Genomic DNA, 25,150 nt, shown 5'->3' with positions numbered 1-25,150 from the left:
GTGATTTAAAAGTTGTTTCGAGGGGACTAATACCTGGACTGTGGCGTGCTGGAGGGGGATCCATAGCAAAACTCCCATAGAAAATTACATAGTTGATGCAGAGTCTGGTTTTAATCCATAAAGGGCATAAATCACCTATTATTCCTAAATTATATGGAATAACGTGCTTTAGTCCCCTTTAGGCAGCACATAGAGCATCACATAATTAGATCCCCCCTTTAGGCAGCACATAGATTCCCCCATATTAGGCAGCACATAGTTAGAGCCCTCTTTAGGCAGCACATAGGTAGAGCCTCCCTTTAGGCAGCACATAGAGCCCCCTTTAGGCAGCACATAGTTAAATCCCCCCTTTAGGCATCACATAGTTAGATCCCCCCTTTAGACAGCACATAGATTCCCCCATGTTAGGCGGCACATAGTTAGAGCCCCCCTTTAGGCAGCACATAGAGCCCCCCTTTAATCAGCACATAGATTCCCCCATATTAGGCAGCACATAGTCAGAGCCTCCCTTTAGGCAGCACATAGAGTCCCCTTTAGGCAGCACATATTTAGATCCCCCTTTAGGCAGCACATAGATTCCCTCATATTGGCAACACATAGTTAGAGCCCCCCTTTAGGCAGCACTGGTTTTATTTCACAGCCAAAAGAGGTATTTTTTTTATTTGAACAACTGTCACACCAAATGTGATTTGCACTAGTGTGACAATGAGCAAAAAAGGTTGCCAGCGGAGTTCCCCTTTTAAGCAGAGGTCCCCAACCAGGGTGCCTCCAGCAGTTGCAAGACACACGGACTGAACATATAGCCCTTTTAATACTGTAGTTACTTGCTTGAAGGAACTTAAGTTTTACACTGGAGTACCCCTTTTAACCAGCGGTCCCCTCCTAACCAGGGTGCCTCCAGCTGTTGCAAGACACACGGACTGAACTTATAGCCCTTTTAATACTGTAGTTAGTTGCTTGAAGGAACTTAAGTTTTACACTGGAGTACCCCTTTTAACCAGCAGTTCCCTCCCAACCAGGGTGCCTCCAGCTGTTGCAAGACACATGGACTGATATTTGAGCCACAAAAAGGGCTTTTTTGGTTGCTGTCCTTAAAGCAGATGTTAGACTAGTGCTTTAGGAGTAAAGTGGACCCTGAATACACCACCTAGCAGCAACCTAGCTATCGCTTTCCCTATTACAGCAGGAGCAGCTTCTCTGTCCCTCCACTTTCTAAGCCTGCAGCATGCCGAATGAAGGTAAAATGGCGTCCGTGCAGGAGGTAGGAGAGTCGGGAAGGGAGGGACTGCTGCTGATTGGCTGTAATGTGTCTGCTGACTCTGACTCACAGGGTCAAAGTTTACCGCAATGTTAAAGGGGTACTCCGGTGAAAACCTTTTTTCTTTGAAATCAACTGGTGGCAGAAAGTTAAACATATTTGTAAATTACTCACCAAAGTAAGAGATGAAATGATTCACAGTGTGTTCGGTCGGCACTTGGATCGGTGTGGGTGCCAGGGATAGGTGATCCAATGAGAGTACAAAAGAATCCCGGCACACCAATCTTTGATGCAAATAATTTTCTTTTTATTAAGGCATAAGTTAACGCAGCACGCGTTCTGGCATGTACAGCCTTTTTCAACTGCAGTTGAAAAAGGCTGTACAGGCCGGAACGCGTGCTGCGTTAACTTATACCTTAATAAAAAAAAAATTATTTGCATCAAAGATTGGTGTGCCGGGATTCTTTTGTACTCTCAGAGATGAAATGATAGCCGGCACTCACCAGTCTTCTTAAATATCTTCTTTTATTATACTCACATATAAAATGGGTAGGGAACAGACACAGGGGGGTTACATGGGCTACAAAGCTCCGTTTCGTGCAGCAGGTGCACTTCGTCCGGCCATCTCTTCTAGACTGACATAACGTTACTAAATACTAGGTAAGCCTTCCTGTTTTCCAATCACCTATTCTTACACCTGTGCACGTGATTATGACGTTTAGACTCGGGGAAGAAGGGGGAGTGTCTGTGATTAAAAACAAGCTGATAGTTCCGTCCTATCATTAAGGCCGAGTGCACCTGTCGCATGTGTTTTTAGTATCCATTCTGTTTCTATTTTTAATAGTTTTTTATCTAGTCTTTCTCCTTTACTGGTAGTGACTCTTTCAAGTCCTGCAAACTTCAATATTTCTGGATTATTATTATGAATTTATCTTACGTGGGACATGAGTCTGACAGCTCCTTGTTTTCCTGTGCGCATCGCGTAAAGATGTTCTCTTATTCGCACTCGGAGCTGTCTGCTCGTTTGCCCCACGTAATAAAAGCCGCATGGGCACATCAGGGCATATATGACCTGATCTGTCTTACAGGTGATTAGATCTTGAATAGTATGTGAAAACTGTCCTAAACGTATGTGTTTTGCTTCCATGTTATATTTACAAAAATTACAATTTTTACATTTCATGTTTCCTTTCGGTAGCGCATCTCCTAACCATGTTCTTTTAAAATTATTATCATTTTCTTTTTCTCATACTTTTTTTCTTAGAATGCTCCCTATTGTTTTAGTTTTTTTTATATGTTATTCTGGTTTTTTTTTAACCCAGAATCTTCATCTGATTCCAGAATGAACCAATTATTTCTTATGGCTCTTTCTGCTATTTTATTTACAGGATTATTCTCCAGAACAAAGGTAAATCTTTTTTCTTTTTTATCTACAAAGATTTTTCTTTTAACAGTTCTCTTCTATTAGTTTTATCCACTTTCTTTCTCGCTTGTTTAATAACTCTTCTAGGGTATGCTCTTTCTATTAAACGTTTTTCTAATTCCTCTGCTTGCTTTTTATATGTTTCTTCAGCAGTATTATTCCGTTTCAATCTTATAAATTGTCCATACGGTATTGCGTTTTTTACGGCTATTTTATGTGAACTATGGTAATGCAATAACGTGTTCTTTGCTACTTCCTTACGAAACCCTTCTGCTACAATTTTTTTCTCCTCTATAACCAATTTCACATCTAAAAACTCAAGTTCTTGACCCCCATATTGATAGGTGAATTCCATGTTGAAAGTATTTGTTCTGTTCAGAAGCATAACAAAATCTACAAACTGTTCTCTGGTTCCTGTCCAGGTTATCAGTATATCGTCAACATAACAATTATACGTTTTAATGTATTTGATGAATGGGTTGGAACTGCTATAGATATAATAATTTTCAAAAATAGCCATGTACAGATTGGCATAGGGTCCCGGTCTCCTGTCTATACCATTTTCCTTCTGCCATAAAAGTGTTATTTGTTAGGACAAATTTTAACCCTTCACATACAAATTCCATCATCTCTGGTGTGACCCCTGTGTCTTTAATGTATTCTCGTATTGCCTGTATACCCGTATCGTGCGGGATACGGGTATACAGGCTTGTCACATCAATAGAGCACAAAACCAAACCTTCCTCCCACTGTATCTCTTCCACGATTTGTAACAGATGGCGGGTGTCCTTTATATAAGAAGGAACAAACACATACGTTTAGGAGCGTTTTCACATACTATTCAAGAGCTAATCACCTGTAAGACAGATCAGGTCATATATGCCCTGATGTGCCCATGCGGCTTTTATTACGTGGGGCAAACGAGCAGACAGCTCCGAGTGTGAATAAGAGAACATCTTTACGCGATGCGCACAGGAAAACATGGAGCTGTCAGACTCATGTCCCACGTAAAAGAAATTCATAATAATAATCCAGATATATTGAAGTTTGCAGGAATGAAAAGAGTCACTACCAGTAAAGGAGAAAGACTAGATAAAAAAAACTATTAAAAATAGAAACAGAATGGATACTAAAGACACATGCGACAGGTGCACTTGACCTTAATGATAGGACGGAACTATCAGCTTGTTTTTAATCACAGACACTCCCCCTTCTTCCCCGAGTCTAAACGTCATAATCACGTGCACAGGTGTAAGAATAGATGATTGGAAAACAGGAAGGCTTACCTAGTATTTAGTAACGTTATGTCAGTCTAGAAGAGATGGCCGGACGAAGTGCACCTGCTGCACGAAACGGAGCTTTGTAGCCCATGTAACCCCCCTGCGTCTGTTCCCTACCCATTTTATATGTGAGTATAATAAAAGAAGATATTTAAGAAGACTGGTGAGCGTCGGCTATCATTTCGTCTCTTACTTTGGTGGATATATATGAATGCCTTTTACTAGCCAGAGCACCACTGTCATCAGTGCGAGCATTGCCCAGAGAGACTGCACTTAATCTCCGTACACACAGTGCCGTATGCATATCTACCATATGAATATTTGTAAATTACTTCTTTTAAAAAATCTTAATCCTTCCTGTACTTATTAGCTACTGAATACTACAGAGGAAATTCTTTTCTTTTTGGAATGCTCTCTGATGACATCACGAGCACAGTTCTCTCTGCTGACGTTATTATAATATTAATAACGTTTTATTTATTGTTGTCCTTATTGGGATTTGAACTTAAGTCCCCAGCACTGCAAGGCAGCAGTGCTAACCACTGAGCCACCATGCTGCCCTTAGCAAACTTCTGCTATACATCTGCTATACATCTGCTATACATGGTTGCTAACATGGACAGAGATGTCAGCAGAGAGCACTGTGCTCGTGATGTCATCAGTGTTCCAAAAATAAAGGAATTTCCTCTGTAGCATTCAGTAGCTAATAAGTACTGGAAGGATTAAGATTTTCTAATAGAAGTAATTTACAAATATGTTTAACTTTCTGCCACCAGTTGATTTAAAAGAAAAAAGGTTTTCACCGGAATACAACTTTAAAGTATATGGGGCGAATAGAACTTCACATATGTTTGACCGGCGATGCGAACATGCTAAGTTCGCCAGGAACTGTTCGCCGGCGAACAATTTGCGACATCTCTAATCACTACTTGCCCGCCTAGCAGAGGAAGCCTCCTCCACTTCTTGGCTGGACAGTAGTTGCTGACATGCCTCTATTAGATTGTCCTCATTAAAGAGTGAAGCCGAACCCACAACTTCTGTGGGGGAGGGAACAGCACAAGATAGAGGCAATGGTAGGACAGGGACTGCTCCTGGGCCATGTCAACTGAAGAACTCACCAACTGTTGACTGGGGGTGTCGAATGTCACTTGCGGTGAAGTGGATGACCGTGTTAACCAATCAATGATGGCAGATGGGTTGCTGGTCGAGACACGACCACTAGCTGATAGTGGTAGCTCAGGCCTCTCGCTGCGACTCCTGCTGCCACTCGGCATAGTGTGCTGCGACCTCTGCCTGATGAATTTAGGCCTCTGCCACTCCTATGTGCACGTCCTGGCACTTCTCTGCCTGACATACTAAGTGCGTATATGAGGGGAGTACAATACGCTCCACTACGTTTAAAACAGTATTTGTGTACAACACCAGCAGGTGTGTACTTTTGGCTGGCCTTTCATAGTATCTAGGCTCTTAAGACTTTAACAGGAACAAAATAGTACACCACTTATATGCACGTATGGGGTATGCACTTATGAGTGGAGGACAATGCGCGCCAGTACGCTTAAAACAGTATTTGTGTACAACACCAGCCGGTGTGTACTTTTTGGCTGGCCTTTCACAGTATCTAGGCCCTTAAGACTTTAACAGGAACAAAATAGTACACCACTTAGATGTACTTATGTGGTATGCACTTAAAACAGTATTTGTGTACAACACCAGCAGTACACACCTGTGCTGCAGAACACAGTCTCTGGCCCTTATTTACTAAGAGTGGAGTGTAGGTTTCTTTGTGGATTTTAATTCCCTACTATTTATTTTCTACTGTATTTACAAAGGTTTCCCTACATTTTCCACTTTCCCAACATTTTGCTTTTTTTTACACGTGCTCTGATCTGTAGGTTTTTTTTTCAGCTGAAATCCACCATATTTTCTGTGAAAACCTTAGTAAATTTGTTGGGTTTTTGTGAAAATGTTGGTGACCACACCCCCTTTTCCGAGTGTCACGCCCCTTTTTTGGGTTTTCATAGCAAAATGGAGAGTTAGTAGGGTTTTTTTTCAAATTTGGCGCAAATTCTAGTGCAAATTCTGGCGCAGACAGAATTTCTGGCCCAATGCACTAGAATCTGTCGCAAAACCCGACAAAACTTGTCTGGTTTGCAATAGTAAATGAGGGCTTCTCTGTAATACACCCAAAATTACACTTTTTCTCTTAATCTCACTCCCTTCCCTATCAGTGCTACTAGGCTGGATCTGTAGAAATTGGGAGAAAAAATGGGATGAGATACGGCGCCTCCTCCGATGTAATAAGTTGGTGATTCGGAAATGAAGATATAACAAAACTGCCTATATTAAAAAGGCTGTTTTATTGGAGGGTGCTCCAATAAAACACCCTTTTTAATATAGGCAGTTTTGTTATATCTTCATTTCCGAATCACCAACTTATTACATCGGAGAAGGCGCCGTATCTCATCCCATTTTTTCTCCCAATTTCTACACGTTCAAACCGGACTTGCCAGTCACGGTTAGGGATGCAGAGGCAGCCACCTACCTAACACCGCCGTACGCTAGGATCTCGGACCCGGGATACAAACGGCTTCTTGCGATTCTGAAGGCAGGCAAAGGTGTTGTGCCCGCTGCACAACCTACTATGGTAAGGCACTAACTTGCACGTACCCGCTTTACATCAACGGTATCACGCTAGAAGCGCGCCTCATTTTCCTCTTATTTTCACTAGGCTGGATCTGGCCTTGAGGTGAATCGCTGATGTAAAAAAAATTTTCTGTGCAACACACTGCTCTCTGTCCCTCTCTGTAATAGAATGCTGTAGTGACTGGGAGGTGAATCGCTACTGTAAAAATGCTTTTCTGTGCAACACACACTGCTCTCTGTCCCTCTCTCTGTGCAACAGAATGCTGGTGTGACTGAGAGGTGAATCACTGCTGGAAAAATTCTTTCCTGTGCAACACACATCGGTGTCTATCCCTCTCTCTCTCTCTCTGTCTGCAATAAAAGGCTGAAGTGACTGGCCGCAAGATGGATGCCGATTATATGGCTTTGACATCACAGGGGTGTGTCACGCCGAGCGCTCCGGGTCCCGCCGCTTCCCCGGAGCGCTCGCGGCGTGCCCGTGTATGCAGCGCTCTGGTCGGCACCGCTGCTTCCATGTCTCCGGTGGGGACGCGATCCGAGGTATGGGATGTGCCCGCTCTCAGATTGTGCCCCGTGTCTCTCACCTGCCCCGTCCTCCTGTTCAGTCCCGGTGCGCGCGGCCCCGCTCTCTAGGGCGTGCGCGCGCCGGGTCTCTCAGATTTAAAGGGCCAGTGCACCATTAATTGGTGCCTGGCCCAATTAGTCCCAAGCACTCCCTACACTATATAAACCCACTTCCCCTTCCTGTCCTTGCCGCATCTTGTTGTCCTTGCCGCATCTTGTTGCCTAGTGCCCTGTGAAAGCGTTTCTGTGTGTTCCATTGCCTGTCTACCCAGACCCTTACCGTTGCCCCTGACTACGAACCGTTGCTGCCTGCCCAGATCTGCTATGTCCGACCTTGCTCTTGCCTTGTCCTTGTGTACCGCGCCTGTCTCAGCTGTCAGTGAGTTTGAGTCGCTATCAGGTGGAACGACCTGGGGGTTACCTGCAGCTGGAAGTCCATCCCGCTTTGCGGCAGGCTCTGGTGATAACCAGTAACCCCTTAGATTCCGTTCCCCTGGTACGGCCCACGCCATCACCTCACTGACACAGAGGATCCACCACCCGTGTCCTCCCTGCATACCAGTCCGGATCCTGACAGGGTGACTGGCTGCTGATATTCTGCATGCTGCATGTGTTTCAGGGTCATCCTGCCTACCCCCCTTGCCACCTTCCCAGAGTTCCTTGCCCCATGTCCTCACATGTGGATCAGCAATTTTAGATGCCCTGGAGCCTGGACTGCCCCAAATGGAGTTTAACTCTTTGGGGACGAAGGGCATATGCATACGCCCTCGCGTCCCGTCACTTAAGGACGGAGAGCGTATCCATACGCCCTCGGCATTTCCGATCACTGCCGCTCGCCGGGCGGTGATCGGACCGGGATGACTGCTGATATCTATCAGCAGGCATCCCGTGGCAATGCCTAGGGGGGTCATGAGACCCCCTCCATATCGGAGATCGCAGCAAATCGCAGGTCAATTCAGACCTGTGATTTGCCGCGATCTGGGCAAATCAGGTCACTGGTGACCCGATCTCCCGGAAAATAAGACTGATCGGAGCTGTCAGAGACAGCTCCGATCAGCCTAAAGGATAGGAGTGAGGTGGCAGTGTTGCCACCCCCTCCTATCCCCTGCCGTTGGTCGGTCAGGCTGACCACCAATGGCAGGAGGGTGGCAGGGGGGTTAGAGTTCATTTCCCCCACTCTGGCCACCGATTGGAAATCGGTACAGAGCGGGGGAATACGGGCGGAGAGGGAGGGGGGCATGGCCCGGCTTACCCGGACCTTCGGAGGCGGCATCGGCGGTATCCCGGAGCAGCGGCTGCAGAAGGAGGAGCGGCGGCCGGAAAGTGCGGCTGAGAAGGCTGCAGTGAAGATCGCGATAAGTGATCTTCACTGTGGCCTTCTAAAAGCTGCAAAACTACAACTCCCAGCATGCCCAGACAGCCAAAGGCTGTCTGGGCATTCTGGGAGTTGTAGTTTTGCAACATCTGGAGGGTCACAGTTTGGAGACCACTGTGTAGTGGTCTCTAAACTGTGGTCCTCCAGATGTTGCAAAACTACAACTTTCAGCATGCACTGACTGTCTGGGCATGCTGAGAGTTGTAGTTTTGCAACATCTGAAGTGGCACAGTTTGGAGACCACTATATGGTGGTCTCCAAACTGTTGCCCTCCAGATGTTGCAAAACTACAACTCCCAGCATGCCCAGACAGTCAGGGATGCTGGGCATGTAGTTCTGCAATTTCTGGCCCTTCATATGTTGCAGAACTACAACTCCCAGCATGCCTGGACAGTCTGGGCATGCTTGGAGTTGTAGTTTTGCAACATCTGGAGGGCTACAGTTTGGAGGCCACTGTTCTTCCCCAGTTGTTGCATAACTACAACTCCTAGCATGCCCAGACTATCCAGGCATGCTGGGAGTTGTAGTTCTGCAACATCTGAAGGGCCAGATATTGCATAACTACAGGCCCAGCATCCCTGACTGTCTGGTCGTGCTGGGAATTGTAGTTTTGCAACAGCTGTAGGCACACTGGTTGGGAAACACTGAGCTAGAGTCTGTTTCCTAACTCAGTGATTCCAACCCATGTGCCTCCAGCTGTTGCAAAATTACAACTCCCAGACTGCACTGACAGGCTGTACATGCTGGGAGTTGTAGTCTTGCAACAGCTGGAGACACATGGGTTGGAATCACTGAGCTAGAGTCTGTTTTCTAACTCAGTGGTTCCCCACCAGTGTGCCTACAGCTGTTGTAAAACTACAACTCCCAGCATGTACGGTCCGTCAGTGCCTTCTGGGAGTTGTCATTTTGCCACAGCTGAAGGTTTGCCCCCCCCCCCCCCCCATGTGAATGTACGGGCGGGTTTACAGTTGGTTTCCTTCAAGGAAACTTACTGTGAACCCCTGCCTGTGTGAATGTACCCTAAAAACACTACACTACACTAACAAATAATAAAAAGTAAACCACTACATATACACCCCTTTACACCCCCCCCCCCCCCAATAAAAATTTAAAACGTCTCATACGGCAGTGTATCCTAAACGGCGCCTCCAGCTATTCCAAAACCACAACTCCCAGTGTTGCCGGACAGCCATAGACTGTCCTGGCAGGCTGGGAGTCTTGCAACAGCTGGAGGCACCCTGTTTGGGAAACACTGCTGTAGGGTTTTGGTGGAGACAAGCCCCATCCTTGTAACCGGGTCCACCCCTATTGCAAATTCCTTACTCAGGCCTCAAATGCGCATGGCGATTTCTCACTTCAGAGGCCTGTCATATTTCAAGGCAACAGTTTAGGGCCACATATGGGGTATCTCCGTACTCGGGAGAAATTGCGTTACAAATTATGGGGGGATTTTTCTCCCATTACCCTTTGTGGAAATGGTAAATTTGGGGAAAAAAAATGCACTTTAGTGAAACATTTTTTTTTTCATTTACACATCCGAATTTAACGAAAAGTTGTCAAACACCTGTGGGGTGTTAAGGCTCACCGGACCCCTTGTTACATGCCTTAAGGGGTTTAGTTTCCAAAATAGTATGCCATGTGTTTTTTTTTTTTTTTGCTGGCACCATAGGGGCTTCCTAAATGTGACATGCCCCCAAAAACCATTTCAGCAAAATTCACTCTCCAAAATCCCATTTTCGCTCCTTCCCTTCTGAGCCCTCTACTGTGCCCACCGAATACTTGACATAAACATATGAGGTATTTCCATACTCGAGAGAAATTGGGTTACAAATTTTGAGGGGCTTTTTCTCCCATTACCCCTTGTAAAATTTCAAAAACTGGGTCTACAAGAACATGCGAGTGTAAAAAATGAAGATTTTGAATTTTCTCCTTCACTTTGCTGTTATTCCTGTGAAACAACTAAAGGGTTAACACACTTACTGAATTTTGAATACCACTTAATGTCATTTTGAATACTTTGAGGGGTGCAGTTTTTATAATGGGGTAATTTATGGGGCATTTCTAATATGAAGGCCCTTCAAATCCACTTCACAACTGAACTGGCCCCTGAAAAATTCCGATTTTGAAAATTTTGTGAAAAATTGGAAAATTGCTTCTGAACTTTTAAGCCCTCTGATGTTTTCCAAAAGTAAAAACATGTCAACTTTATGATGCAAACATATTGTATATGTGAATCAAAATATTATTTATTTAGAATGTTTATTTTCCTTACAAGCAGAGAGCTTCAAAGTTAGAAAAATGCAAAATTTTCAATTTTTTCATCAAATTTTGGAATTTTTCACCAAGAAATGATGCAAGTATCGACAAAAATTTACCACTAACATAAAGTAGAATATGTCACGAAAAAACAATCTCAGAATCAGAATGAAAAGTAAAAGCATCCCAGAGTTATTAATGCTTAAAGTGACAGTGGTCAGAATTGCAAAAAATGCTCCCGTCCTTAGGGTTATAATGGGCTCCGTCCCCAAGTAGTTAATGAAGCGATCAAATTTTTCCTGAAATTCGTAACGAATTAGGATTTGTCAGATTTGATTTGCTCATCCCTAATAGATAGTCATGTTATAATAGGTGTTTGCATAGATGTACTATTTTTATATTATTCTCTATATAAGTGTATTACTTTTGACATTTCAAAGGTTAACTCTCTGGTATCTAACCATGGGAATTGCTCATACCTTGTATGCCTGAGGAAGCTGTGCTTGCACAGTGAAACACGTTGAATCTTGGTTAATAAAAAGTGTTCTGCTTCAAGCCATCGCACCTGATTTGTGTGCATCCCGGACAGCGCCTCTGTAATTCTGTTCTCTTTGAAGTCTGCCTTTGCTTTCTACCTCCATCTAACTACCTTGCTAGCTATCTGACTAACTACATACCTAATTACATACCTACCTACATACCTGGTTACCTAATTATCTAGCTACATACCTACCTACCTATCTGGTTACCTAACTACATAGTAAGCCACTTACCTGGCTACCTACCTTATTGTCCTTTTCTGTGCAGGACACCAAGGATTGCATATAACAGTTTGTGGCCTATAGATGGGAAGATTGTGTAGAGGAGGGGAAGGTATTGGAAAAATGCAGGGTCTAACATGTTTGTCCTGCAGATATTTAGAGATGAGTTTTGGGTGGAATAAGCATGACGGTCTGATACGGACGGAGTAAAAAAGAAAAGAAAATGCCAACGATCAGAATTGACGTCAGTGAGTTCTTTATATGTAACTGTAATCACTTATATGGCGCATATATCCTATGTACAGATTGTTTTACCTCTATATGGTCCTGTATATAATCACTTATATGGTATACTGATCCTGTGTACAGCTGGTATGTACCTCTGTATGGTCCTGTATATAATCACTTATATGATATACAGATCCTATGTACAGCTGGTATCAACCACTATATGGGCACTGTATGGGGGAATACTGGTCTGTGTATAGTGGTTTTATTCAGTGCAGTATGGTGGTATTATCCAGTTATTGTTTGGTGGTATATATTTCTTCCTTATCATGAAAAATTATCTTACCTACGTTAAGGAGTTTTATATTATTTTATTTTATGTGTAGGGATGGGGAATGAGGAGGGATTTGGGTGGGAAAGGGGCAAGACAGAGGTGGGGCCAGAAGCAAAGTCTCAAAGGGGACCCTTGATTTATTTGGTCTGGGGGCCCTGAGTGTTGTCAGTCCACAACTGATACTGAACATCAAAACCTCGATCACTGCAGAGTCTTGATCAGTTTAGATGATGGCTAAAGGGTCCTTATGTGCCTCTATGCTGTCCAGTCCTCACTCCAGTAATAGAAGCATCCTCAGCAGTGGAATGCTGATAATGGTGATCAATGCTATGCCTGATGGCATGTTTAACCCCTTAGGGACTCAGCCTATTTTCACCTTAAAGGGGTATTCCAGGGAAAAACTTTTTTTTATATATCAACTGGTTCCAGAAATGTTAACAGATTTGTAAATTACTTCTATTAAAAAATCTTAATCCTTTCAGTACTTATGAGCTTCTGAAGTTAAGGTTGTTCTTTTCTGTCTAAGTAATCTCTGATGACACGTGTCTCGGGAAACGCCCAGTTTAGAAGCAAATTCCCATAGCAAACCTCTTCTAAACTGGGCGTTTTTTTTTTAATAGAAGTAATTTACAAATCTGTTGCTTTCTGGAGCCAGTTTATATATAAAAAAAAGTTTTTTCCTGGATAACCCATTTAAGGACTCAGCGTTTTTCCGTTTTTGCATTTTAATTTTTTTCTCATCACCTTCTAAAAATCATAACGCTTTCAATTTTGCACATAAAATTCCATATGATGGCTTATTTTTTGCGCCACCAATTCTACTTTGCAGGGACATTAGTCATTTTACCCAAAAATCCATGGCAAAACGAAATAAAAAACAATTGTGCGACAAAATTGAAGAAACATTTTTATTTAGTAATTTTGGGGGCTTCCGTTTCTACGCAGTGCATTTTTCGGTAAAAATAACACATTATCTTTATTCTGTAAGTCCATACGGTTAAAATGATACCCTACTTATATAGGTTGGATATTGTCGTACTTTGGAAAAAAAATCATAACTACATGCAGGAAAATTTCTATGTTAAAAATTCTCATCTTCTAACCCCTATAACTTTTTTATTTTTCCGCATACGGGCTGATATGGGCTCATTTTTTGCACCGTGTTCTGAAGTTTTTATCAGTACCATTTTTGTATTGATCAGACTAAGAGCGCACTATGCGATTTGCGGTGATCACAGACATGGGGGGTCCCAGGACCCCCCTGTGCATTGGCACGGGATGCCTGCTGAATGATTTCAGCAGGCATCCTGTTCCGATCATCTGCGGGAAGCTGAAATGCAGAGGGCGTCCTTAAGTGATAAGACGTGAGGGCGTTAGAGATGTTGCGAATTGTTAGCTGGTGAACAGTTCCCGGCGAATTTAGCATGTTCGCGTTCGCATTGCCGGGCGAACATATGTGAAGTTCGATCCACCCCCTATACTTTAACATTGCAGTAAACTTTGACCCTGTGAGTCAGTCAGCAGACACATTACAGCCAATCAGCAGCAGTCCCTCCCTTCCAGACCCTCCTACCTCTTGCACGGACACCATTTTACCCTCATTCAGCATGCTGCAGGCTTAGGAAGTGGAGGGTCAGAGAAGCTGCTCCTGCTGTATAGGGAAAGCAATAGCTAGGTTGCAGCTAGGTGGTGTATTCAGGGTCCAACTTACTCCTAAAGCACTAGTGTAACATCTGCTTTAAGGACAGCACCCAAAAAAGCCCTTTTTAGGGCTGAAAGATATCAGTCCATGTGTCTTGCAACAGCTGGAGGCACCCTGGTTGGGAGGGAACCGCTGGTTAAAAGGGGTACTCCAGAATCAAACTTAATTCCTTCAAGCAACTAACTACTACAGTATTCAAAGGGCTGAAAGATATCAGTCTGTGTGTTTTGCAACAGCTGGAGGCACCCTGGTTGGGGACTGTGTGAGACTGGCGTGCATATGCAAATTTTTGCATATACGAATGTTAGCTTATGCTAATTTTTATATATGCAAATTTTCCCATATGCTAATTTTCGCATGCGCGAATTTTCGCATATGCGAAAATAAAACGCAAATATTACGAATATGCGAATGTAGCGAATATATGACGAATATTCATCCATATATTCGCGAAATATCGCGAATTCGAATATGGCCTATGCCGCTCAACACTACTACAGTATTCAAAGGGCTGAAATATATCAGTCCGTGTGTTTTGCAACAGCTGGAGGCACCCTGGTTGGGGACCACTGCTTAAAAGGGGAACTTCGCTGGCAAGCTTTATTGCTCATTGTCAAACTAGTGCAAATCACATTTGGTGTGACAGTTGTGCAAATAAAAAAAATAAAAAATAAAAAAATAAAAACTTTTTGGGCTGTTAAATAAAACCAGTCGTCACTGTCAGTTCATGTCACAGTTGCCAGTTTTTTTTGCCTGCAAGGCAAATTGTGTCACCCTAGTGCAAATCACATTAGGTGTGACAGTTGTGCAAATTTAAAAAAAAATACCTTTTTTGGCTGTTAAATAAAACCAGTCGTCACTGTCAGTTCACATCACAGTTGCCAGTTTTTTTTTTTTTTTGCCTGTAGGGCAAATTGTGTCACCCTAGTGCAAATCACATTAGGTGTGACAGTTGTGCAAATTAAAAAAAACACCTTTTTTGGCTGTTAAATAAAACCTGTCGTCACTGTCACTTCACGTCACAGTTGCCAGTTTTTTTTGCCTGCAGGGCAAATTGTGTCACCCTAGTGCAAATCACATTAGGTGTGACACTTGTGCAAATTTAACCAAAAAAATGACAGGCAGAGGAAGGCTACCCCACAGGGGCCTTCGTGGTGCTGGGATTCCCTTCGGCCCTAGAATGGCCAATGTTCAGAGGCCACGTAGGTGACTTAGTTGACTGGCTATCACAAGACACCCAATATACTACAGGTTCCGCTCGGAACCTTAACGCACCATCCTTCTCCTACTCTAGCTTAGCTTCAGGCACCTCTCATGCTACCACTTGCCCGCCTGCCACCACCACCAACACTAGAACCACAGCAACTTTACTTGATCCGTCAGAGGAGTTATTTACACATCAGTTTGAAGACATGAGTGATGCGCAACCATTATTGCCAGAGGATGTAGCTAACAGGGATATGTCTCAGTCGGGCAGCATTACACACATGGACGTACGGTGTGATGATGATGTTGTACCCGCTGCTGATCCCTTTCTTGAGGTGTCAGATAGCGGTGAAGGTGTTGATGATGACGATGTGTCCGTGGATGCCACGTGGGTGCCCGCTAGAAGAGAAGAAGAGGGGGAAAGTTCAGATGGAGAGACAGAGAGGAGGAGAAGACGAGTTGGAAGCAGGGGGAGGTCGTTGCAAGGAGCTAGTGGCACAGTCAGACAGTATGCATTGGCACCCGGGGTCAGCCAGACGGGATGCCAATCAACGCTTGCTGTTGCCACCACCAGAATGCCGTCATCGCAGAGCTCAGCAGTGTGGCATTTTTTTGGTGTGTCTGCCTCTGACAACAGCGAGGCCATTTGCAATCTGTGCCAGAAGAAACTGAGTCGTGGGAAGTCCAACACCCACCTAGCCACAACTGCTTTGCGAAGGCACATGATGTCACATCACAAACGCCTATGGGATCTACACGTCAGTACAAGCAGCACACAAAGTCAAAGCCGCCATCTTCCTCCTGGTCCAGCATCTTCAGCCAGGTCAACCATCCCCCTCTCAGTCTCTCGCCTTGAGCAGTTCCTGCTCATCTGCCCACAGTCAGGTGTCTGTCAAGGAGATGTTTGAGTGTAAGAAGACAATGTCTCAAAGTCACCCCCTAGCCCAGCGTCTGACAGCTGGCTTGTCGGAAATGCTAGCCCGCCAGCTTTTACCATACAAGCTGGTGGAGTCTGAGGCCTTTAAAAAATTTGTAGCCATTGGGACACCGCAGTGGATGCTACCCGGCCGAATTTTTGCACAAAAGGCAATCCCCAACCTTTACTCTATTGTGCAAAAGGAAATTATTGCATGTCTGGCACACAGTGTAGGGGCAAGGGTCCATCTGACCACTGATACCTGGTCTGCAAAGCATGGTCAGGGCAGGTATATCACCTAAACTGCGCATTGGGTAAACCTTGTGACGGCTGCCAAGCATGGAATTTGTGGCTCTGCAGAGGAGTTGGTGACACCGCCACGACTTGCAGGCAGGCCTGCTGCCATGTCCTCTACTCCTCCTACTCCATCCTCTTCCATAACATCCTCGGCCGAGTCCCCTTCCACTGCTGCGTCTTGCTAAACATCACCGGCACCCCCCCCCCCCAGCTCCCCAGGTGCTATTCTACATCCCGGATACGGCAGTGTCACGCCATCTTGGGGTTGACATACCTCAAAGCGGAGAGTCACAACGCACCAGCGCTCCTGTCGGCCCTGAACGGACAGGTGGACCAATGGCTGACTCCGCACCAACTGGAGATCGGCAAGGTGGTTTGTGACAACGGAACAAATTTGTTGGCGGTATTGAGGTTGGGCAAGTTGACACATGCCATGCATGGCACATGTGTGTAATCTGATTGTACAACGCTTTGTGCTCAAGTACCCAGGCTTACAGGATGTCCTGAAGCAGTCCAGGAAGGTGTGTGGCCATTTCATGCGTTCCTACATGGCCATGGCGCACTTGTCAGATATCCAGTGGCGAAACAACATGCAAGTGAGGCGCTTCATTTGCGAGCGCTTGAATTCAACACTCCTAATGTTCGATCGCCTGCTCCAACAAGAAAAAGCCGTCAACGGATATTTGTATGACCGGGGTGCTAGGACATCATCTGCGGAGCTGGGAATTTTTTTGCCACGTTACTGGAGGCTCATGCGCAATGCCTGTAGGCTCATGCGTCCTTTTGAGGAGGTTACAAACCTGGTCAGTTGCACCGAAGGCACCATCAGCGACATCATACCGTTTGTTTTCTTCCTGGAGCGTGCCCTGCGAAGAGTGCTGGATCAGGCAGTAGATGAGCATGAAGAGGAAGAGTTGTGGACACCATCACCACCAGAAACAGCCTTATCAGCATTGCTTGCAGGACCTGCAGCAATGCTGGAAGAGGATTGTGAGGAAGAGGAGTCAGAGGAGGAATGTGGCTTTAAAGAGGAGGAGGAAGACCAACCACAGCAGGCATCCCAGGGTGCTCCTTGTCACCTATCTGGTTCCCGTAGTGTTGTACATGGCTGGGGGGACGTCACTGAGGACGAGGAACGGGACATGAGTAGCTCGGCATCCGTCCTTGTACAAATGGGGTGCCTGTTGAGGGACCCTCGTCTAGAAAGGATGAAGGAGAACGACCTTAACTGGGTGTCCACGGTACTAAACCCCCGGTATAAACATAAAGTGCCTGACATGTTACCGCAATACAGCAAGGCGGAAAGGATTCAGCAGGTCCACAATAAATTAAGAAGTATGCTGTACACATCGTATAAGGGTCATGTCACAGCACAGCAGGGATCTAACAGGGGAAGAGGTGAAAGTAATCCTCCTCCTCCTCCCACGAACACGCCGGCAAGGACAGGATGCTGTACAGACATGCTGTTGATGGAAACAAGCGGAGCTTTTTAAGTCCTACACATCGCCACAGCCCTTCGGGGTCCACCATCAGAGAACGACTTGACCGACAGGTAGCAGACTACCTGGCCTTAACCACAGATATCAACACTCTGAGGAACGATGAACCCCTTGACTACTGGGTGTGCCGGCTTGACCTGTGGCCTGAGCTATCCCACTTTGCGCTCGAACTTCTGGCCTGTCCCGCTTCAAGTGTCCTGTCAGAAAGGACCTTCACTGCAGCAGGAGGTATTGTCACTGAGAAAAGGAGTCGCCTTGGTCAAAAAAGTCTGGATTACCTCACCTTTCTTAAGATGAATGAGGGATGGATCCCGAAGGGACTGACACTGGGCGATACATTTGACTGAACAAGGCCTGATCATATGAGCTGCCTTGGGCTAAAAATGGTCCACACACTGCTGTATTTGAACTCTGAATGCCGGATGACTTGTGTGACTTATCCTCCGCCAACTAGGGTTCAAGCCGCAATGTTTTAGGGCACTTTCTGCCTGGCGAAATAAACTGAATTTTTTCTGGCCGCTGCTACAACAGCGGCTGCGAGAATACCAAATTTTTCATCCATGTGTACATGCCTAATTTTTCTGGCCTCTGGTGCTGCACTTTTTCTGGTGCTGCAATTTTTCTGGCAGCTTCTACAGCTGCGGCTGCGACAATACCCAATTTTTCATCCAAGTGTACATGCCTAATTTTTCTGGCCTCTGCTGCACTTGTTATGGTGCTGCAATTTTTATGGCCGCTGCTGCAGCTGCGACAATACCAAATTTTCCAGCCAGGTGTACATGCTTAATTCTTCTGGCCTCTGCTGCTGCACTTGTTATGGTGCTGCAATTTTTCTGGCCGCTGCTACAGAAGCGGCTGCAACAATACCAAATTTTTCAGGCATGTGTACATGCCTAATTTTTCTGGTACTCTCTGCTGACATCTCTGTCCATTTTAGCAACCGTGGATATTAGGTGGATATTAGGTGTATGCTAAGGGTAGCATGGTGGCTCAGAGGTTAGCACTGCTGCCTTGCAGTGCTGGGGCCTTGGGTTCAAATCCCACTATGTGCTGCCTAATTTGGGGGAATCTTATGTGCTGTCTAAAGGGGAGCTCTAACTATGTGCTGCCTAAAGGGAGTCTCTAACTATGTGCTGCCTCATATGGGGAATCTATGTGCTGTCTAAAGGGGGGATCTAACTATGTGCTGCCTAAAGGGGGCTAAAGCACGTTCTTCCAACCATTTAGGAATGTTAGGTCCTTTATGGATTAAAACCAGACTCTTCATCAACTATGTCATTTGCCATGGATTTCACTCCGGCACGCCACAGTCCAGGTGTTAGTCCCCTTGCAACAACTTTTAAATCACTATTGTGGCCAGAAAGAGTCCCTGTGGGTTTTAAAATTCGCCTGCCCATTGAAGTCAATGGTGGTTCGCCCGGTTCGCCAGTTCACAAACTTTTGCGTAAGCCGGACTATCTATAGAAATCATCAGATTGCTAATACTGTTTAGGGCTATGAATATGCTTAGCACTGATCAGTATTATCAGCAATCTTCTTCTTTGGTCTGATCAATGTCAGACAAGAGAAGCAGACCCTGGGAGAGCGGCAATGGCAGGTAAGGGGACCTCTGTCCGCCATCTTGGATAATCGGATCCCCACGGCCATGTCGCGGGTGATCCAATCATCCATTCAAAGTGCCGCATTGCTGCAGATGCCGTAATCTGTATTGATCATGGGATCTTAGGGGTTAATGGCGGATATCAGTGCGATTGCTTATGTCAGTCATTACCGTCTGCTCCCTGGCTGCTATATATTACTATATATTTATAATTAACTGTCTTTCTGTTCCTGGCTAACATCTTTTAAGATCAAGGTCAGTTTCACAAAAGCTCAATAGGGTTGGGGATAACTTCCAGCCAGACCAGAGTCTAATGTGTTTTGATTTGTGGTAAGGCCAGGACTTATATTACAATAGTCAGCAGCCAGCCTAGAGAGGTGAAACAGAAAATGCAAATACATTTTTTTTAAATATATTTTTTTTATAACCATTCAATCTTTCCAATCTTTTTCAGAAACACAGTAAGAATGGTCTGTCTTCCCAGCTTCCCATTTCCAGCTGATCTCTTTTGGAAGTATCTGGACTTGGCCACGTTTGGACTTTTGTATGTCCTGCCCTTGATTGTTATTTCAATTACCTATACCATGGTAGCGAAGAAACTGTGGCTGAGGAATGCCATAGGTGACATTACCATGGAACAGTATTATGCCCATCGACGTAAGAAAAAGATGACTCTCAAGATGTTGATGCTGGTTGTTGTGGTCTTTGCGGTTTGTTGGTTTCCATTGAACTGTTACCTTGTTCTGATGTCCAGCAAAGTCATCAGCAGCAACAATGCTTTATATTTTGCATTTCACTGGTTTGCCATGAGCAGCACCTGCTACAATCCATTTATCTATTGCTGGTTGAATGAGAGTTTCCGCTCAGAACTCAAGGCACTGCTTTATGTGTGCAGGAAGAGAAGTGCTGCCCAGAGCCATGCCTTACAGTCCATATCACCCCCATTTCGCCATGCCTGGACTGAAAAATGTAACTTTAAGCAAGGTAACAGCTCTCAGACTGCTGAATCTGCCACAAATGTTACTTCAGGGAAAACCGACATCTCTAGTGTGGAGCCCATTGTAACAGTCAGCTGAAGATATAGTTGGTGTCTTTATATGGCATTTGTATTCCCCTCTTTTAGCAAAGGGATCTGAAGGATTGGGCTATTCCCAGCTTGCAAAAATATAAAGTATCTATCTGAAAAGATAGATATAAGCACTTAGAGTGTTTTATTGTGGTCATTGTTTGTCTTTGGCACTGTAAGTAAACATTTCTAAGTAATTATATATAATTCTATATGATAATAATAATGGCTAAAACAGCTTAAACTCATACTCATTGGCCACAACAAACAAATATGATCCCAGTACTGCAGTAACAATTACATAGCTTCATAGATGGAAAATATCACTTGATGATAAGTGCCTACCCCATGGGGGTAAATCTATTTACCAGTTTTTGTACATTCTTTAAATTACACAAAGGTCTCATATTAATAATTTTATTATTAATTGGCTTATCCCTAGATTTTATTTATAAATATTTTGTTAAAGATGCATTTGTTTTTCCATTTTTATACCTAAGTCCCTTTTTGTTAATTCATATTATAATAGTACAATCCTGTACTAAACCGTAAAATATTTCCGGTGGGATTCTGTTTGCAAAAACTGGTTAAACCATTGTTATTGGTAGAAACATACATATGTGTCCTTCCTTTCTTCTTGGCTCCATAAATCCAGAGATGAGTTGTGTGAGATCAGGTTTAAAAATAAAACATGATTTCTCTATACTATGTCTGGAGTTGTTACTGATATTTGTGTCCATACTGTATGTGGTCACCCAGAAGCTGCAAGGACAAGGAGAAGTACACGTCTGAGTGCTGCTTCGCTCACTGAAGATGGTCTTGGTAGGCTTTATAAGGAACCTCTCTTCAGTGAGTTGGTGAACGCAGGGAGAAGCAATGCTCAGCCGCACACTTTTTTTTCTGAAATGACAATTACACTCATGAAATTTGCAGAAAGGTAAGGCTGGACACATCTGTATATATGTATGCTAGTCAACTCAAACCAATGGCTCCCCAGCAACTCAGCCTCTGTTTGTTAGGCCTGCCAGCAGTTGTAGTTTTGCAACAGACAGAGAGTGACAGGTTGGTGACCACTAGCCTGTTGTATAGTTATACAAATGGATGCTGGACAACACATCGACCTCTTCATTCATTATAACACCAAAAATTATAGGGAACGTATTTATATGTTTTAAGGGGTAATTGGGCAATAGCTAAATAACACACATGTATTACAATACTGTACTTAAAAAGGGCTGTCCATCTCCATAAAAAGTTTTCAATTGAATGATAGACAAATAAAAAAAATTAAAAAAGTACTTTTCCGACGTCTTACAGTCCCACCGCTTACTGCCTTCCTGATTCCTGTGACACATTGACATGCAGAAACTACCTGTTCAGCCAATTGTTGGCTGCAGTGGGGAACCACCTCAGCCGATGCTTGACTGAGCAGGCAGTTCCTGCAAGGCTGATGCTTCACAAGGATCCGGAAACTACACTAAGGCTATGTTCACACATTAGAATTTCCATGCTTGGACATTCTGATGTGTTAACATAGCCTAAGTGTGGAACAAGAGCCCTCAGAACAACAGCTAAAGGGAATTAGGGCAGGTGAGTATGATTTTTTTTTTTTTTACTGTTCTATCACCCTGACTCTTAAATATTTTTTCTTCTTTCTTAAATACATATCTGCTAATTCATTGTAAGAGCAGATATGTTTGCCAGAAATCTTATTTTTGGCATACGCTATGGAACTAGGCAGTAGCCTAGGATTCATTTGCACAAATGTTTATTTGTACAGAGCTCCTAAATGTCATCATATAAATCCCATAAATCATTACATGTTTTAGTGAATGTCACATTATGAAGCATTCCCACTTAGAAGCAATGTAATATGATAAGTCACCCTGATATTATGCTGTACTGGGAAGCCATACAGTTATATGCAGTGCTCAAAGCTTTGTAGTCTGCAGCTGCAGGTGACATGTGTCACTCCATATAGGTTGTATGTGCATGGCTTTGCCATGTGCAAGATGTCTTAGGTTGAATGAAGCAAGTATTCAATGACTGTATCTATACTGTGGATAAAATGCTTTCTCGTAAGAGGAAGCATTTGTTTAATTTGCCTAAACACTAATTTTGTTCCTTTGCTTTCCAGAATTAATACCAATTGGATCATTGTTATTCCCGTCGAGATAAGATTCCCAGTCAAGCAAATATATGTGTGTGTGTATATATATATATATATATATATATATATATATATATATATTGTTGCATTTTACACTTGTAAAACAGCGACAGCAAAAAGCAGCAAACAATCTCAAGGAGCTTCTCAAGATGTAACATTTATTTATAAGAAGATTTGAGAGCATTTTTTACACAAGAATATGCAAATACGACCAACAATAAAACTGTTCAAAATTGAAAATCAGAATCAAGTGAGACAGGTTAACATATTGTAAAGCTTTATGGTCAGTAGATCCATAGTGATGTTCTCAGGGAAAGTGGAGTATATCATTCTAAGTAAATTTTCATAGGTTGTATTCACATCATGTCACCTTTCATTCTTGTACAGATGTTTCCTTTTTTAAATCTCTAAGACAACATATCTTGAGATGTATGGTGTGTATGGTCTGTCACAAGATGTAAATAGTTGTTTTCTATGTGTCTCATTCAATGATTGTTATGTTAATGAAACCTTTTGAGTGCTCTGATAGCGTGTAGTGATCCTGTGCTTAATGGGTTTCATGAGAAATAACTAAACTAAAGTAAATATAAGGGTGGAAAAATATTGACGATGTATATATTGACTAGGTTTTACAGGAGGAAAAAAAGGTTCACTTTGACCTCTTTTTGTTGGGTAAATTGAACACCAAAGTTACATTTTGTGTGTATGGCGGGAGTTTTCTGGGAGTATACGCCAAATAAAGGGCTCTAATGTAATATGAGCAAAGCCTATATTGTCATGTGTGTTCTTTGGTAATAACTTTTAATACCATTACATGGCTTATATTTGTATACATGTATTTTGATCAGTGTTTCCTCTTTTGATAGTCCATTACCACAACTCTAGGGTTGGGCATTACTATGATGTTCCCCAATACTCAGGAACACTGCAGATTGTCCTCCAGTAGACAGTTCTGTAATAAATAAGGGTTCTAATCATTGTCATAGATGAGCTGGGGAGTGAAGCGCACAGCTGTAAACTTCTCCTGGCCATATATTATATTTATATACATATTTAAAAATATATATTTGTGGGAGATCTCAGCACTAACACCCCAACCGATCAAAATATTTGATGTCTATGTGATATATCAAAAGTTTATTTTTAATAGACCATAATATTTTTTCTCATACAAGAAACATGTATTTAACAGACAGCAAACCATGTCAAGGTATGTAGAAATGAGGCACTCACCAGGTCTTGATACAAATCGCCAGCTCTTTATTTCATTTCGGCTTACAGCGATCCTGTTAGTACAGGGAGAGCGGACAGGTGGAACAGGGTGGGGGGAAAGAATTCTCAGAACATATGTGGAAAAATCTATTATTGATATTAAAACAATTGAAAAACTTCTTCCAAACCATCCAAAAAATGCACATTGGTACATGTTAACTAAAATCCATAAAGACTGTATCCCTCCCCAGGTCGCCCCATAATTGCGGGGCATCGGCAGTCCTACAGAGTTTCTGTCAAGTTACATTGACTGGTTGATCTCCCCTGTCTTGAAGCTGATACCTACTTATCTGCGCGACATCAGAGATCTAATTTTGGCCCTAGATGGTATGCACTGGCAAGCGGGCTTTCACCTGGCTTCTATCGATGTTGAGAGCCTGTATACCCGCATCCCTTGGGATGCGGGTATGCAGGCTCTAAAAGAATTTCTACAGTGTACGAAGCCACTGAATTTATGCTTAGTATCAACGTTTTTCAATATGAGGGTGGGTGGTATAGGCAAATCAATGGGACACTGATGGGGACACCTGTCTCCTGCGCTTTTGCAAATATTTCATATTATTTAATATTTGTTTTTGCTATATTCCATTTGGCGTTACGTGGATGACATATTCGTAGTATGGACAGGTAATAAATCTCAGTTTGATGAATTTGTCTTATATCTAAATAATACCAATGCTATGAATATGTCACTTCGCACTATGGCGACACTACGTTGGAATTTTTGGATGTACAAGTTAATGTAGTTGATAATGAGCTTGTAACTTCTGGGTACAGAAAACCTACATCCAGAAAAACTACAATTCTTCTCATACTTTGAACACCAAAAAATAGCATCCCTTATAGCCAAATGGTGCACTTTAAAAGAATTAACAAGAAGGAGGACACTTATCGTAGTCAGGCTAAAGAATTAGAGGATCGGCTTAGAAAGAGAAAAGAGCCAGAGAAGTTGCTTCAGAAAGCTAGAATTAAAGCAGACAAAATTGACCATAAAGATTTGCTTAAATCCCATCATAAAAAAATCCACCAACAAATGTACTTTTGTTTTTGCCAAAACTCCCATGAATTAAGTCATAAGGAAAGCGATCGTTAACAATTGGTTCATTTTACAACAAGATTAATGCCTCAATAATGTCACTAAAGAAGTTCCCATTGTGACATACAGAAGGAGGAGAACTATTGGGGATTACATCAAACAAAAAAAAAACTGAAAAGTACGAAAATAACAAAAAAACACAATAGTGTTCTGAATACACAGACCTATAGGCAATTTCCAATGCGGTTCTTGCTCTTTCTG

At 43.3% G+C, this 25,150-nt stretch overlaps 1 protein-coding gene across 4 annotated transcripts in view; it reads left to right on the top strand.

The window, feature by feature from the left end:
* Nucleotides 1–23,837, top strand: part of LOC130290663 (G-protein coupled receptor 83-like) — a 189,982-nt gene extending 166,145 nt beyond the window's left edge. For 2 of the 4 annotated variants that reach the window (XM_056538594.1, XM_056538593.1), the window contains one exon: nt 19,800–23,837. In XM_056538594.1, coding sequence (XP_056394569.1) covers nt 19,800–20,421 — 622 coding nt within the window. In that variant the 3' untranslated portion in view covers nt 20,422–23,837. Of the gene's footprint in view, nt 1–2,646; nt 2,667–19,799 lie in introns of all 4 variants that reach the window. The other 2 variants (XM_056538595.1, XM_056538596.1) reach the window with 2 other exon arrangements.
* The last annotated feature ends 1,313 nt before the right edge of the window (nt 23,838–25,150 follow it).

The sequence above is a fragment of the Hyla sarda genome, chromosome 9 (assembly GCF_029499605.1).
Source record: "Hyla sarda isolate aHylSar1 chromosome 9, aHylSar1.hap1, whole genome shotgun sequence".
Lineage (NCBI taxonomy): Eukaryota > Metazoa > Chordata > Amphibia > Anura > Hylidae > Hyla > Hyla sarda.
This window is presented reverse-complemented; position numbering and strand designations above follow the sequence as displayed.